Here is a 17,865-nt window from a genome sequence, read left to right as displayed (position 1 = left end):
GAATTTCTCTCAACATCCCATCCCTCCCTCCCTCTGTCAGTTATCCCAGCCCTGCTCCTTCGGCAGGGAATGAATGAACACTTTCCTAGGGCAGGGCACCCACCCCAGGGAAAGCTGAGCTGATGAATGAACATTTAACACCCCCAGCCTGCCTTGCTGCCCCCGAGCTGCCAACGCTGCCATCAACCCTCCGAGCTCTGGCACCCGAGCAGGGTCTGAACAAACTGCCCTTGCTGTAGGCAGGTACAGTTTAAACAGGATGGGAATGTTCCCACAGAAGTTTGGTTTCACAGCTCATCCGTCCTCCAGCTTGCCAAACCTCCACGGGAGGGGAAACACAGAGCCCTGCTCCTGTAAATCTCAGGGATCATATCTACAAGGCAGTTATTAAATCACTGCAGCCTGGCATGCTGGCAGATCCATGAGCCCAGCATTACGCTGCATTTTAACACCATTCCTGGTAACAGCATGGCTGGCTACACACAGAAACAGAAGGGATTTCATCTCCCTCCAAACACTACCGAAGCAGGGATTATTTTTCTGGAGCCCACAGAATTTTTTCAGGTTATAACATATTTTAATTATATGGATAATACAGCTTTCCGTTCTTTTCAGGTCGTTAAACTGCAGGGAAGAAAAATTTTCCAACACAACTCTGTTCCAGTTACTAATTAAACCAATTTTAACACTTTTCTGCAACATGTTGGTAAAGATGATTTATGGGGCTGGAAAACAGCAGGAGGTCAATGTCAAAATAACAGCTGGGCTTCTTACAGCCACTTGAAGATTTACTTATGCCATCAAATAGCCACAATGAGCCAAAAGCCCTACAATTCCACAGACAAGCTTGCTATATTTCCAGTGGTAAATGCTGGGGAAGGGAAAATAAGCTGGATTCTTGCAGGAGGTCTCTGTTTTCCGTCCCAAATGGGTCTGTTCTCCTGTGGAGATATGGATTATTCACTATAAACTCATAAAAATATCCAACCGAAAAAGGAGAAGGTAAAAAAGCCCCAAAAATACCTGTTGTACTGAATCAACAGGTTAAAATCTCATTTGCTGGTAATACCTCTTTGTGGGTTCTAGCCCACCCTTCCATGGGTACAGCTTCACAAGCATCTTTCTAAAATAAAGAACACAGATGGAATCAGACAGAGCTGATCAAGATAAATAAATCCAGGGAAATACAGAGTGAGAGGCCATTCCCTGAGCAGCCAGCTGAGCAGTGCCAGCCAAAATGCCTTTCCCTTTATAAAAAAAAGATCAAGTATTGATTTCAGAACAGTCAGTCAAAGGGAGCAAAGTGTGTAAAACACCTTCAGAAAGATTTAGCAATAAATCCACACGGGAACACCAGCCTGGATCTCCCTCCTGCCCTGTGGATCAGTTGAAGTTATCCTTCCATGACAGAACCCACGCTGGATTTCTTCCCATTTTACCAGGGGAACAAAACAGGCAACCTGGAATTTCACAGGTGTGATCTCGTTCCAGGGAAGAATTTTTCTGAGGAGCTTGTGGCAAGCTGGAAGCCAGACCAGGAAACAGCAGAATCCAAAAACTGAGATGAACTTACTTGAATATTTTCCTAACTCCTTTGGCAGCAAACACCTTGGCCCAGAGACTCCAAATTTTTAAAATTTGTTGATCTTGGCAGGAGGCTGTGCCAATTTTCAGGGAGTTGTGGCTGGAATTATTAAGCTAATAGAGGCAGTTTCCACCTACACTCTGAACAGTTGTTTTTATATACCCATGTCCTTAAAACAGCCCTTGCAACATCCCCAGCAGCACTGTGGAAGGCAATAGGAAAGAAATCACATGGAAAAGACAGGGAATGAGAAGGGAAGTCCTTGGTTTAAAGAAAAGGAACATACCAGAATCCAGCCAGGTAATTCTGGGAGGAGATTAACAGCATCCAAAGATGAAGGACTGAAAAGGGGCCCCTCTTCACACATAATCTGGGTCTGCATCTCACTCAAATATTCACAAAGCAAAACGCAGTAAAATTGTCTTTCAAAGCCCCAATACACACCAAAATTCAGGCCAATGCTTTTTACTAAGAACTTGCATCTTTTAGAGGGACTGAGGCGGGGAACTGCTGGTTTATGCTTTGCCTTTAAAAATCAGTATTTGTTCCTTCTTAAACACTTCACAAAGTGAGTGGGATAAATGATATTGCAGCCTGGAGCTACTCGTGCTGCTCCTGACTGCCATGCACTGAAAGCATCATACCCACAGAAGAGCTGGGGACAAACAAACCCTCCTGCACCACAGGCACTGAGCAGGCTTGGGATCAAACCCCTGTTCCACCTCAGGCAGACACGGAGCAGGGAGCATCCCCACCCCTGTTGTTTCCAGCTCATCCACAAGACTCCTTTTAGCTGTGGCACCTGAAACTACCCCAGCTAACCCCAGCCAAGGGCATCTGGTCAGGCTTTACCAGTTTTGTTTCCTTTGCAATCCATCTTAGGAAAAAAAAATCACAGAGACTCCTTCATAAGCACATTCCCCCCATGTTCCCCCTTCCTTGGAATATCATTAAATACAAGAAAAAAAGGCAAACCAAAAGAAGATGACCTCGAAAAGGATCTTCTCAGCAGGCTTTGCTGACAACAGGCACAGAAGAACTGAGCTGCTCTTTGCAATGTTTCTGACTCCCAAGGCATGACAGGAACATCCAATTCCAGGGGCAGAGCCCAGCTGCTGCTGGAGGCAGCCCATCAGCTTGGCTGGAGCGTTGCAGAGGCATTCCCACAGCACACAATTCCTAACAGGAATTCCTGGCAGCTGATGCCTGCGCAGGCGGAAGTGATTCTGCCTCAAATACTTCCTTTACCACTGATAACACAATTCCTGCCACTGCCCTGCCAAGGCTGAGCTGATAAGGAGAGGATCTGCAACCCAGTCCTGCTCCCACAGGGATTTATTTTTAGAAGTCAGATATTGCAAGGCAAACAGATTGTGCTGTTTGAAGGAATAATTCTGTGTCAAATGCAAGATGCTGAAGTGATATGAATGTGCATTACAGCACTTTCCTTGAGCAAATGGCTTTTGAGGGAGCAAAGAATATTACCTGGGAAGTGTGGAGCTGATCAGCTCTCCATATTCCATTACCAAAACCTACTCAGCTGAAGATAATGTCTTAATTCTTTCAAGTGAAGAACAGAGTATTTATTCCTGGCAGGAAGTAGATATTTAAGGAATTCCTAACCCCTTTTTCTCCTGTTTATATTAACGGCGTATAGCATTAAGTAAAGTAAAACCATATTTCATAGAATCACAGAATATCCTGGGTTGGGAGAGACCACAGGGATCATCCAGCCCAGCTCCCGGCCCTGCACAGACACCCCAACAATCCCACCCTGTGCACCCCTGAGAGCGTTGTCCAAACACTCCTGGAGACCTGGAGCACATCGTTTTTTAGCACAAAGTGATCGAATTACATTAATATCTTCTTAAATTATAGAAGAAATTTAACTCTGTCTCAGTCTAGAGTCAGTTCTTAATGCAAACAAAAGGATATGGGACTCTATCTCACATGTTTAAACTTGGTGAATTTGAAGCTGCCTCAATAGATCCTACAGAGTTTTGTGAGTTTTTTTCAGTTATTTACTCATAAATCTGATAGAAAACCAACAGATACAAAACAAAGTTTGCACTTGCTACATGCAAAGTGCTGCTGTTGGACAGTGTGCATTTTTACCATTTCCCAGGTGTAATTACAGACTCTTCTGCACAAATGCAATTTAACCACTTGGAAATGACCTTCTGTTTGTACAGACATGTTTACGTAGACTTACCACCAGCGTGTTCAATCAGTGGGAACCAGGTCAAAAAAGTTAAAGGGCAGATACCTTGTATTATTTACTGAGAAGAAGCTAAATTAAGAAAAAGGTAAATTGAGAAGAAACATTGCATCTCCTCCAGAGACAGACCATGAAGAGGTTGAACCACAGTTCTGAACATTGATCCCATGTCAGACTAAAACACATCAGAGGCAGAACCTGGCTTTTCACTATAAACTAAAAATCAGTGATGCAGCCCTTAAAGTAAACACAGCAATGAACACAAGGTATTTTAGCAAAATGCCAGTGAATTTTGGGCACTGATGCAATCTGTGAGGCTGAACCTGTCGGTGCAGCTTTGACATCACTGCCTTTGCCTGGTAACCAGCAATTTCCTGGGATGCCACACGTGCCTGGCCAGCCAGCCACAGCTATGGGTAAGATCTTGCTGTTGGAAGCAGCGTGGCAGGAGATTTCTGAAGAGAAAAAGCCCCCCAAAATGCACCCAGCCTCACTAGCACGGTGCAAGGATAAATCCCTTTTTATACCTCTCAGCAATTTAATTTAAAATGATCTCATGAGGTGAAATGCCAGGCTATTAATACCTCCTGCACCATGAGACCATATTATAAGTGCATAAACGTTACAAAACAACCTGAAATTCGGCCAGGCTGTTAATAGACAGCATTACACAATTCCTGACACGGACAGATAATACTGTATTTCTCCTATGCAAATTTCTAACAGTGAATAGATTTTGAAAGCAGTTTACACCCACCACCCCTCAGATGCAACTCAGTAATTCTCTATTAGGTGCCAAGCTGTCACTTCCCATCACTCCAGCCCACTGCTATTCTCTGTTCTACCTTGGGAGCACAAAGGAGCCTCCAACTTGATTAAAATGCATGAGCCCTGTGTGAACCTATTTTTAAATCTCCCAACTAATACTGCTGTTGTATTAACAGCTTTCATTTATTTTACCATTAATACTGGCATTCTAGGGAAGTGCTCCAATGCTTTATCTTTTTGCATTTCAGCAGCAAAGCTCTTGCTCTCAAAGAGATTTTTCACCATATAAAGAAGTCCTGACACTGTGGGGATTTATCAGAAACCTTGCTTAGGAAAAGGAAGCAGTGAGAGACACAGAGGGCCTGAGTCACCTTATTTAGGCACAGATCTTGCTGTAGGTACACAAATAGCTAAATAGGTAGGGCTTTTCAGATGTGGTGGAAACAGAGCACTGACCCTACAACACACACAGAGTCTCAATTTTATGGCAGTTCTTCTCATGCTGCCACCAGCCCCTGTTTTCTTCCTGGTTTCATAGCACAGACATAGATAACAGCTCAGGGCTGAGATAACCAGTAACAGCTCAATAACCAATACCATTTTTATTTCCTGTGCTACATCCTTCCACAATTTCTGTTTTTCAGGAAGACCTCCTCTGGTTACAGCCTCTGGTCTGGTTGTGCCAGGGGACCACAGAGTAGGAGCAGGGAAAGCTGCAGGAGCAGCAGTGACACCACAAAAAGCAGTGCTAAACCACTCCTGCATGTGGGAATTTCCCACTAGAACGCGCTCCAGGAAAACCTGGAAAGGATGCATTACCTGATTTTGCTTCTGCCTCTCACAAACGTAAAAATGAACCCTGCAGGTCTGCCCTGCCCTCCCGAAAACATCCCAGGAAATGCTTAAACCCACAGAAGAACTAATTGCTGGCCATCAAAAGGATGTGCCATGCACAGCTTGTGCTCCCTCTCCAGCTGCACATTGTGCTGAACATCCCTGGATGCTATATGGAGAGCTCAGAGGAGCACAGGATGTAAAAACCACACCTGTGTGGACACAGACCTGCTCCAACATAAAACTCCTCTCCAGAATGACTGAAAAATTAGTTCTGTCGAATCAGCAAATTACCAGGAGACAGAGAGCAGGGACATGGCTCAGTCCTGCTGCTCCTACAGAAAATGAAAATAAAGAGCTTTCAGCAGAGTGAGGACTGCTCCTGTTTGCCCATTTCCCAGGGACCCCCACGAGAACTGAGCTCTCTGCAATCTATTTCGTGCCCAGTATTTTGTGTCACTGGCTCTGCAGAGCCCACAACACCAGAACCAATCCACCCAGAGCCACCACGTGTGAGCAACAGCAGATCCCAGCCACAAACAGGACCCAAGCTCCTTCCCAGCCGGAATTTTACAGAGACAGAGAAAAAACCCAGCTGCATAATTTTGCTTGCAAAAGTGTCAAGTACAGCAGCATGAAAGGCTGTAAATAATTCACTCAGTATTACAGGAAATGTTTTACAAATGAAAAGGTTGTAACCTCCTTTTGGCTACAAGGCTGGCAGATGCTGGAGGCATTCCTGCTCCTCTAAGTGCAGAACAAAATGCATCCTGTTTGTGAGAAACTCCTGGGTGTCAGCCCTCCCTGGAAAATGCTTCTGCCTGTATTCCTGAGGGAGGGATCACAGAGGAGCAAAGCCTGCACACTTGCAGAAATGCAGCTCAGGCTGACGAGCACTTTCTGGTATTTTGATGACACAGCTGCTGCAATGCACAATGCAGAGCTAAGGGAAGGGGTAAATTTGATTTATTTATATTTACATAAATACATTCACACAATTGTTTAATCACACACACACGCAAACCAAAAATACGCATGCGGTGATTACAGATGACTCAAGAATGAATGTCTGATACAGTCTTAAAACAGTGACATCAGCCAAATCCAGTGGAAATAAAACATCTCCAAGCTCAAAGGAGAGCTCCATATGACTGAGTGCAGCTTCTGCCCCAGCACATGGAAGCAATTCCAAATAAAGTCTCTACAGCTTTAACTTCTTATCACTAAACATTTGGCAACAAACCAAATAAGCCTCAGTGAGGTCCTTCTACGCCTCCCCACCGGGTCAGCCAGCAGGAAGCACAAGGTGTTTTGTGTATAAAAGAAATCCAAGACTCACCTGTATGTTGCCAAAGTCCACGTTTTCGTAGTGGAAATGTGCACACTCAGCCATCTTCGGGAAGTGCCCCTTTGTAAAGGATAACCTGGAGCACACCAAGAGCACACCATCAGATGGATGCAGATCACTCAGCAGAGATAAACCACAGGTACTGATACAAAACAACAACAACTTTCTCATCCTAAAGCCGAGGGAACACAGGGATTTGTTGATGTGATGCACCAAAACAGGGGGAAAGGAACCGAGTGCGAAAGGAAAGCTGAAATGCCAAGTGGCTTTTCCACTGCAGCCCTACAGAGCCATGTGTGACATTCCAGCAGCACCACATCCCACTGCAGCCCTACAGAGCCGTGTGTGACATTCCAGCAGCACCACATCCCACTGCAGCCCTACAGAGCCGTGTGTGACATTCCAGCAGCACCACATCCCGCAGGATTCCGGACACGGAGCAGGGACAAGCAGCTGCACCTCACAAATGCACACCCACAGCCTTACACGAGACACGAGGAAAGCAGAACTTTACCTGTGAAAGGCATCACAGCCCATCAGTCCCGGGGGGATGTATCTGAGGGTGCAGAACAAACTCTATTTATCCTTTGCCTTTTGAAAATTCAAAAGTCAGGCATAATTATTCCCAAGTGTCTCCAGTCACACTGGTGGCTGCCGGGGAGCTCCTCTGGCTCTGCAACATGCTCCTGCTTCTACTGAAGCTATTATAGACTCCTATAGATATTCCTGGTGGTGAGCCAATGAGATTGTCATTATCTAGCTCCCTCTTCCCACGGGAATACAAGTGGGAAGTGAGATGCAGCATCTGGCTGCTCAGCACTGGAACAAAGAGCCATTTCCCTCTCAGCGGAGCACTAGAGGAGTGAGCTGAAGGCTCAGATCCATCAATCTCGGGGAGTTCTGCTCCTCAAGTCAGCATTTTTAGCCAAGCAATATTGATTATTTCTGATCCCCATTGCTGCAAGCATAATGACTTGGTTTATAGTCTCTGGGAGACAAGCAGAGACAGAAATACAGCATGAGCCCACAGGAAAAAAAAACAAACTGTGAGATCAGGGAAGAAAAAATATCCCTCAGAAGGGAAAACTGTGCAAAATCCATTCAAATGAAGTTACAGAGGGCAGAACGCAAAAAGAAAAGAGAAAAAAATATCAGATAAAAGATACATCTAAGCCACCCACTTGTCCTGGTTTAGCTTTCCAGAGCATAAGGAGACAGGGAAAATTATCTCATTTACACATTGCCTGGGCTTCTTTCGAGATTTTTCTCTATGTATGTTCTATTGTGGGGTTTTTTTTAGTAATCACTTTCAGGAAGAATCACAAAAGAAAATTAAAAACACTGCAACAGTGAGGTTCAAAACTCTACCAAGATTTGTCTCTATGGCCAGAAAGAGGAGAGAGAGCCAGCAAAAGTTCTCATGCCCAGTTTTAGGTTCCATTAGCTCAAACTGCCTTTGTTCCACACGGATTTTGGTTGCTCTGCTGAAGATCCACCATCACAAATTGTTGCTGAATGCCCTGCACTGCAGCACAACAGCTAAAACTCAGCACAGCAACCAGAAGCCCAGGAAAGACACGAAAAGCACCAAACTCTGCTCTTACTTTTTCACATTCTTCACTTTCATGCTGGCCGTGCTGCCGCAGGAGCGGAGCGGCAGCTCCCCCGGGATGTCCGGAATGTCGGCTCCTCTGGCCTGCAGGGAAGGAGACAGGAAAAGCACAGCAGTTAAAACAGGGCTGCAAGCTCTGGACTCTGCCTGCTGAGCAGGAGCCCCTCTGTTCTGCACGGGACTACAAACCTCAGTGTGCTCAAGTTGAATTCTGCCTTTTAACCAGGGAAAACTGACCCCTGGGATGGGCATCAGGGAGGTGACAATCCCTTCCTGCCCCAAGCCTTGCTAACCCTTGCTATAACTGTGAAATCCAGTGTTTAATTCATTGCTACTTCGGCTTTCTAAAGCAGAGATTTTCAGAGGTGGGAGTGAAATAGATATTCACAAACTCCACACTTGGACTCCTCATTAAGTACCTGATTTCCAGACATCTGTGCATTTAGACTCAGGCAGAGGCACTGCAAAAAGCTGGATTGCTCACACAGTGGAAAACAAGTTAATGACAGAGCTGCTTATATGTGGGAGGTGAACTTCCAAAATAGATGTTTGAAGCTATTGGTTTAAGTGCTTGAGGATATTAAAATTCCTTAATCACTAAAATTCATTTACTTCTGTGAGGCCAGAACTCCAAACTCCCTCCTTTCTGTTCTGTCATACCTTCCCATCCCTTCCTTCTTCCAGCTGCCTTTTCTAAGTCATGAGCTCTGCTGGGGTTGAATTCTCCATCACAAGGGACACAAACACTCGGCTCCACGGTTTTCTCCCACTGTGATCCAGAGGAATGAGGGGGTTCAGTGAGGCTTTTATGGAGAGAGCAGTGATCAAACAGCAAGACCAGCAGAGACTTCACAGAGCAGGAGGAGAAAAACAAACCCTAATCCTGGCCAGACACTGCCCATCAGCGATGTGGGTGACACCAGCTGAATGAGCTTCTTCTGGCTTTATACAATGCACTAAAAACATGAATAATGTCACAAAGAGTGAATGCTGAACCAAGAGGAAGAAGGGCACTTCAGTGTTACCTCCCTTACAGGCCTGGAACCAAAAGGCATTCCATCAAATCCCTTTCCTAACAACAGCAGCAAACAGGTGATTGTCCTGATGCTACATCAGTCCCAGTGGTTCTGAGCTGGTCCAGCAGCAGATCTGAACAGTTGGATCCATCCCAAAGCTGTGACTGACAACAGAACACAGCTGCACTCTGCAGTGTGAAATACGGAGAAATTGGTCTCCACCCCCAAAGCTTTACAGTTGGACCAGCACAACCCAAGCTGACAGCCCATGTGTGGGATGAACACCAGGACAATTTCTGTCACCCCTCCCTGAAGCTCCCATTTCACCCTGACATGGGTCACCTGCACCTGAGCTTCACATCACCAAGGACTGCAGTAAGTCCATGGCATTCTCCTGCTTGTTTTCATCAACCAGAGCAATGCCAGAGAGAAAGGGATTCATCCCACTGAACCCCAGACAGGCACAGGGGTGAGGCTGCAACAACGTTATCCATGTGAGGGTCCTGCTACAGTCACCAGGGACGCTCAGGTACTTCGGGTCCATTCCCCTGCTTCAGACATGGGAGGAGAATCCTGGAGTGGTTCAGCTGGGAAGGGACATTAAAGCCCATCCAGTCGCATGGGCAGGGACACCTCCCACCATCCCAGGCTGCTCTCAGCCCCAATGTCCAACCTGGCCTTGGGCACTTCCAGGGATCCAGGGGCAGCCACAGCTGCTCTGGGCACCCTGTGCCAGGGCCTGCCCACCCTCCCAGGGAACAGTTCCTTCCTAACATCCCATCCAACTCTGTCAGTTTGAATCCATTCCCCCTTGTCCTGTCACTCCAGGTCCTTGTCCACAGTCTCTCTCCATCCTCCTTCTCAGACCCTTCAAGCTCTGGAAGGCCACAATTCGGTCACCCTGAAGTTTCTCTTCTCCAGGCTGAACAATCCCAATTCTCTCAGCCTCTTCTCACAGCAGAGCTGGCTCCATCCCCCTGATCGATCATCCTGGTGCCTCCTCTGGACAAAGCCAAGCAGGAGCCCCCATTCCCCTGGACACAGGGCTCCAGGATGAGCCTGGCTCTGAGGAGATGAACACCCCGACACCTGCAGCCACCCACCAGCAGCTGCACCCATCCAGCTCCTGGTGTTTCCAGCACTGCCCTTAGAAAATCTGCTCTGAAAGAGCTCCACCCTTTGAGCACTGAATAAACCTGAGTCCAGGTCAGCCACTCTCCCAGCTGCACCTCCCACAGCCCTGACCCCACTGTCCCACAGCTCTGCACAACAGGCACAGCGGCTCAGCAGAGGAAAACACGAACAGTATTTTACACTTAAATAGACCTACCCTGGGCTGACTGACTTACTGAGCACACAATCACTTCAGGATGTAATAAGACACTTGAGAGTCTCATTGTGAATTAAGAGGATCATCAATTTAATAAACCTTACAGGTCTTTTACATAAGAAAATAACTAATTACAAGAATAAATGTGTCATTCCAATAAGCTGCTTTTAGGCCAAGCTGGATGTGCTTGCTTAACTTTCTAAGGAACAGAATTTCTGTAGGAAGAAAAGTAATTTTTCTTCTCCATCAGCAGTAAGAGCTGGTGGGATACAAAAATGGATAAACAATCTGACAGAAAACGTGGGCTTCAAGCCAGTTTGCAGCAGTGGGCAGAGAGCTCCCTGGATCTGACTCAAAGCAGCGTAGGCAAAACTCACACCTCCAGGAGCCCGAAATGCCAGCACCTCTCTTGGAAAAGTTGTATTATCCTCTCCTTCCCAGTGGAGCTATGTCCAAATCGAGCTGGATCTCTGCCTCTCCCATTTCCTGCATCCAGTTAACTGGACAACAGTGAGATGCAAAGCAGTAATTAACTCCAAGGGCTTTTCCAATTAGACCTGAGCTCCATGGACTGTGCTGCAGAATAACGATCTCTCCAAGGCTCACAGGTGAGGAAAAAGCACAGAAAGGTGAGTAAGGGCACAGAACCTGTGCAAGCTCAAATCCTTATTAAGAGGTACCAACACCAGAAAGAAACTTGGTGAAGAGGCAGATACCAAAAAAGAAACTTACTGCAATTTTAGAAACTGTATTACTTCTAAATAGCCACAACTCCTTTCCATTCAAACCAGAGATACACAGCTACATAAAATAGACTTTATTCACTATTTTGCACCTGTTTTGATGCAAAACTTGGCATGCAGCATGCAGGTTACTCTCCCCTCGAAACACAAACAAAACCCTCCAAATGAGATTTGTCATCTTTTGTGCTTTGTGTCACAGTAATTTAATTTAAAAAATCATTTTGAAACAGTTGGATTATTTACATCTGAAAATTAGCTACCTGGCATCATCAGTGGCTTCTCACTTCCCTATTCTCTACGCATCGCTGTGCTGAGGAAACCTGGTAATTGCAGAGCAAATCTGTTTATGCAAATTGTTTAGCCCCATTTTCACAGCTGAGTGTTATGCTGTATCAATCTGCTCCGGTCCAAAACTTGGTAAACAAATTAGAGCTCAAACCAGAACTCAGTGAATTGATTTATCAGGAACCTCAGTCTCTTACCTTTGCAGGGAAGGCTTTGGAGCGACACCACTTCACCAGCTTGCCCTGAACCAAGGAATTCTCCTTCCTAAAGCTGCACTTGGATCAGTAGCAGTTGAGACAATATTGCAGAAACTCAGTATTTTGTCACAGACACCAGCAGGGATTGCCAGGCAGGGAGATCCCACTAAACCCTTCCTCCAGGGAGGAGGAAGAACGCCTGTCTGCCTGTCCAGCCCTCCCATGGATCACAGGATCACAGAATCCTTCAGGGTGGGAAGGGCCTTTAAGATCAAGATCATTACTCACTGCCACCACTGTGTTCACCACTAAACCATGTCCTAAGGTTCCATATCTACACATTTTTTAACACTTCCAGGGACAGTGACTCCAGCCCTGACCTGGGCAGCTGTGCCAGGGCTGGACAGCCCTTTCCAGGAAGAAATTTTCCCCAATATCTGATCTAAACCTCCCCTGGCCCAGCCTGAGGCTGTTCCCTCTCCTCCTGTCCCTGTTCCCTGCGAGCAGAGCCCGACCCCCCCGGCTGCCCCCTCCTGTCAGGGACTTGTGCAGAGCCACAAGGTCCCCCCTGAGCCTCCTTTGCTCCAGGCTGAGCCCCTTTCCCAGCTCCCTCAGCTGCTCCTGGGGCTCCAGACCCTTCCCAGCTCCATTCCCTTCTCTGGACACATTCAAGTGTTGCTCCTAAACTCCCTGGGAATCCAAGAGCTCTCACAAATCAGGCTGTTTGGCTTTAAGCATCTGAAATTTCTAGTCTTTTTATTTATAGACATGATTTAGAAAACTTCAGCTTTGTGCTCTCTAGCACACAAAACCTTAGTCATAAATAATTTATATCTAACGATTCCACTGCATAATAAGAAAGGATTTTCTCCTAAAAAGTCTCCTTGCATTTATCAGAAAACATGTCAACCTGTCTCACTCACGTGCAGAGACGTAACACAATCTGAAAATACAGGTAAAACCCAACACAACAGTCCAGTGAACACAACGTGATGAAGTTTCCACCTTGGTATCCTCCACAGGGGAGAATATTGAACCAGTGCAGAACCCACAGCCCTCCTCCTGCTGCCTCTGACTTCCTCTGGGATGCACAAGAAACCTTGGAATCCCACCGTAATCCCACAGCTGGTTTTCCACAGGACAACAGAAAGACCCCTGAGGAGGCAGCACAGATACACCTCGGCAGGTGGCTGAATCCAGGTGGGATTTCTGAAAGCAGGAATTTAATCCAAGGTTATCAGGAAACAAGAATAACTATTAAACAGGCACTAACATTTATTCATCTTTCCACTGTCAGTCTCTCACCAAAACCAGTTTGGAGGGACCAGATTGCTCTGGATTCTGTCAGCACATGGCCGTGTTTCTAAAAACAGCAGAGCTGATTCTAAGTGCTGCCTGGTTTCCATGACAGTCTTTCCTTTACATCATCTTCATTTCCCCTCAATTTTCTTGGAGGGAAAAAAATACAAAGAGAGGAAAAAAACCCGAACACCCTTCAGAGCTCTCAAAAAACCCAAAGCTTTGTTTCAGTTTTACTTTTTTGCTGGAGAACAGCAGGGAACAGAAATGTTGTTTCAGGAGAAGTCATTGCTCTGTAGGAAGCAGTAATTTCTTCCCTTGGCACGAGGAGGAATGAAGAGGCCTGAAGTGGGAGCTCACATCCAAGGACATCAACAGCTACCCCAGATTCTGGGTACCAACTCACTACACAGCTGGCTCAGCATCCACTCCTTCAGAGAGTTTGCTCTGCAGCACTAAAAAGAAAGTGTCCCACAAAAATCCCTGCTCCCAGAGGTAGAAGGTGCCTGCAGCCCCGTCCTGCTCTCAGGAATCACTGCCCAGGAATTCGCCTGGAGCACAATGAAGGAAGAAATTTGGCCATCTCAGCTTCCACCGCACAGCCTTTAACACACTCCGGGGAGAGATGTTTCTCTCTGCTCTTCCTTCAGATGTTGCAACAACTACCCTGTTCTCCACAATAAAGAAGTCAACAAAGGAAAGGGAAAATGCTTCACTAAACTGCAAGTCACCATGTCCAAGCTGCTCCAATTAACTCCAAAGGAAAGGTCCCAATTCTGCAGCATTTATCCCTAAAAGGATTGAGATGTACTGAGCACATCAAGGCTACAACACTGTTTTGAATGGCAGAAATATGTGGGAATGGATGAAGAGACAACATTCACCCCAAAACGTCAGAGGTACAGGGGCAATATGATAGAAATGCAAACACTTGCCAAGTTCTTCATGTTACCACTTTCCATGGCTTCATTTAGTGGAACCAAATCAAAATATAAAACAAATACAGTATGGCTCTGTCACGTTAGCACATTGCAGCTACATTTTTCAGAGCTGCTTAAGATATTGGACACATTTAAAATAAAGAAGCAACACCCAGCTCAGGCACCCAGGTCTGACAATGACATCTTAAACAAAAATATGTGCTTATTATACTACAGCAGCTTTACCAGAGAAGTTAAAAATAACATTAAATATCCCACTCCAATCCTGCACTTCTTAATTGACCAGGAAGGCTGTGGTCTCCCCATCCCTGGAAGTGTTCCAGGCCAGGCTGGATGGGGCTTGGAGCAGCCTGGCACAGTGGAAGGTGTCCCCGCCCATGGCAGGGGGTAGAACTTGATGGGCTTTAAGGTTCCTTCCAACACAAACCATCCTGTGATTCTGTGATTTTAAGGATTAATCCTGTGCTGTTCATGTTCTCATCAGCAGAGCGCAGCACAGGCACATTCAATAACACCCAGCACAAGGATGTTTTTCAGAGTGAGAAACACTGGAACCTTTTAAATTTTGTAAATTTTTTTTCAATTAAAGTCATCACTTAGCTCCTTCCTTAGTGCAAACATCCTTTCTGGCTGGAGGGGTGCTTTTGGTGCAGAGCTCAAGGCCAGGATGGCTCAAGTAATTAGGGGCAGTAATGACTTTTTAATTTAGATCTCAGTCTGGGGATTGTGGAATGTGGAGAAACACTCACCCAGCCAGAGATGCCTTTAAAATCTCATGGCAACTGAGATAACAGGATAGAGGACAGGAGTGAAAAAATGACAAGTGCTTACAGTAGGGAAACTTTGAACATTGGCAATGCACGTTCTTAATCCTATATCTAAGAAATCTGCATTCAATAAAGACATTTCAATGTGTATCATTTTGTGAGCTTAGAACTTTTAATTCCGTTTTCCACGTTCCCAATTCCGAATTGCTCCAACTGCATGGCATGTATAAAAGGGAATTCTCTTTTTTTAAAGGACCGCACAGAATGTGCTTTTTCTACTCCCAGCATCTGCACTAAAAGGGGAGGGGGGGGATAAGAAAAAGCTAAACAAAAAAACCCCAACACTTTAAAGCATTGCCATGAGCTGGCAAATTCAGGGAAAACTCTCATTCCTAAGACTTTGCATCACACAGGAGTTAGCCCAGGGCATCCATTTACCATAGTTTAAAGGATCAGCCTGGAATGAGCAAAGAACAAACTCTTAACTATTTGTCTACTGTGTTTTCAAATAAAGATCTGCAGCTCATGGATACGCAGTAAAACCTCCAGCTCCCATATGAAACCACTGAAGTGGAATCCAAGACACCAAACAAGCAGCTTGGCAGCTCTGAGCACCTCCTTTGGCACTGCCACTGTCACTGTGACCAACATTCACCTCTGCACAGCAGCTTGATTTTGTGCCATGGCAACATTTCCCCAGTGAGCCTCAAAGACATACACGGATTTTGGATTTTTGCTGATTCTCTGCACGTGAATCCAATGCACCCAAGGGGTGCTGGTGATTCCCAGCCAAACAGTCCCACACTTGTGTTTTCCTTCACAGAATCCACAGTTTTAGGGGCTAAAACAGATGCAACCAAGCACAAGTGAATGGTCAGCTACTGAGGGCAGCATTAGCATGATAACTCCCCAACAGCCCTGAGTTTGGATCTGACATTCCCATAGTGAAGCCTGATTTCCATTCCCAAAGCCCTGGGCCCAGGAGCTGCAGGGTACAGTACACAGCCTCACACAATGGCAGAGTGCCTCAGGAATGTACTTTCTTTAAGAACAAAAATCCCACATACAATATGCGTGGGAAAGGCAGCCAGGGTTAGAGTCCTGCTTCCGTACAGCCTACAAAATAAACTACAGAGAAAAGCCACAGAAAATAGAACATCCAACGAGAACAATACTTTTGATTCCACTTTCTTGTTGGTAAAAAAAAGACCCCAAAGATCCCAGCTACTGCTTGATGCACAGAGGGAGGAGGGGTTCCTAATTATGGCTTGGATATAAAAGGACAATTTGGACCTTTGGGTTGTTATGGTGGAAAGCAATTTCTCATCATACAAAACCCAACAGAGATGGATTCAGGCTCAAACAAGGAAATCCCACTCTGGTAAGTCCCCTGGCCACAGCCAGTGATTATGCAAATAACAGAGTGATATTATGTTATAGGTATAAATCGGATTAGCAACTCAGGAGTTGTCCCAGTGCAGCAGCAGCAAGATGGGGAAGGTGGAAAAAACGCAGCCTGACGTTCAGCCCCAGCATCTGAGTCAGTACAATTAACAGGAATTTATATTTCTGTGTGTTAAGCCAACGTGGGCTCAGCTTTTGTTTACAGAAAAGAGCTGTTTCCAATGGCATGAGCACAAAACTGGGATCCCCTGCACTCCCTGCCCAAAGCCCTGGAACAACACAGCAATGTGAGGAATGTGTCTGCCTGCAGCATGCAATTTACACCATACACTGTCCATAAACTTCTGACCAGCACAACAAAGAGTGGCTTCATTAACTCTGTCCAAGGGTGTGGGGAAAGCTCAGCCTGGGATCACACACCAGGCTGCACAAACTGGGCAGGACTCCTCAGTCCTGCCTTCCCACCAGGAAAGGTGACACATGCTGGAAATGTGAGGTGACACTGCTCTCCAGAAATGACCTGGTGACACTCAGGTGAGGTCAGAACAGGACACTTGATGCGACAAGAGCTGGGAAAGTGAATAAAGACCATGGAGCTGCTCCCAGGGCTGGAGCCCCTCTGCTCTGGAGCCAGGCTGGGAGAGCTGGGGGTGCTCACCTGGAGAGGAGAAGGCTCCAGGGAGAGCTCAGAGCCCCTTGCAGGGCCTAAAGGGGCTCCAGGAGAGCTGCAGAGGGACTGGGGACAAGGCATGGAGGGACAGGACACAGGGAATGGCTTCCCAGTGCCAGAGGGCAGGGCTGGATGGGAGATTGGGCAGGAATTGTTCCCTGGGAGGGTGGGCAGGCCCTGGCACAGGGTGCCCAGAGCAGCTGGGGCTGCCCCTGGATCCCTGGCAGTGCCCAAGGCCAGGTTGGATGGGGCTTGGAGCAGCCTGGGACAGTGGGAGGTGTCCCTGCCCATGGCAGGGGTGGCACTGGATGGGCTTTGAGGCCCATCCCAACCAAATCCATTCTGGAACTCTACAATGACCTCTTCCCCACATCCCCAAGCACATGAACTCTGCAGAAACCAACGGTGAGAACCTTCATCCACCAAGGATGTTTTCTTGCATTCATAAAGTTGTTAGCTAAGAATTAGGAATTTTTCCCCCCTATAGGTCAATATTTATGGAGAAAAAGAAACAACCCAGAGACTGAGACATAAAAACACATGCACTGAGAAATTAAACCCAAACAAATTAAGAAGCCATTGCTACATGGGAGTGCACCTGAGACACACCAGATGATCTGTGCAGACCAGCCCAGGAGCAGCCAGGGCAGCACATACAAAGCCAGGGAAATGCTGTGCCACAGCAAGAATCCACAGTTAAACCCTGAATTCTGCATCCACACCACAGAGCAGCTTCAGGTGCTTTCAGGCTGCAAATATTTGGTTGCAGTACAAGACACAGAGCAATACAAGAACAAGCAGACCCTAAAATTTCTTTAGCAGTTAGTGAAACAAGAGGCTCACCAGGA

At 46.3% G+C, this 17,865-nt stretch overlaps 1 protein-coding gene across 6 annotated transcripts in view; it reads right to left on the bottom strand.

Moving 5' to 3' along the window:
- The window catches only part of ARHGAP32 (Rho GTPase activating protein 32), a 239,011-nt gene that overhangs the window by 123,934 nt on the left and 97,212 nt on the right, over nt 1-17,865 (bottom strand). For 3 of the 6 annotated variants that reach the window (XM_032133853.1, XM_032133850.1, XM_032133852.1), the window contains exons 3-5: nt 8,358-8,449; nt 7,268-7,309; nt 6,745-6,829 (exon numbers count right to left, since the gene is read on the bottom strand). In XM_032133853.1, coding sequence (XP_031989744.1) covers nt 6,745-6,829; nt 7,268-7,309; nt 8,358-8,449 — 219 coding nt within the window. Of the gene's footprint in view, nt 1-6,744; nt 6,830-7,267; nt 7,310-8,357; nt 8,450-11,936; nt 12,054-17,865 lie in introns of those variants that run through there. The other 3 variants (XM_032133851.1, XM_032133854.1, XM_032133855.1) reach the window with 2 other exon arrangements.

This window comes from Corvus moneduloides, chromosome 25 (genome assembly GCF_009650955.1).
Source record: "Corvus moneduloides isolate bCorMon1 chromosome 25, bCorMon1.pri, whole genome shotgun sequence".
Classification (NCBI taxonomy): domain Eukaryota; kingdom Metazoa; phylum Chordata; class Aves; order Passeriformes; family Corvidae; genus Corvus; species Corvus moneduloides.
Note: the sequence above shows the minus strand (reverse complement) of the source record. Positions and strands in the feature narration are given on the sequence as shown.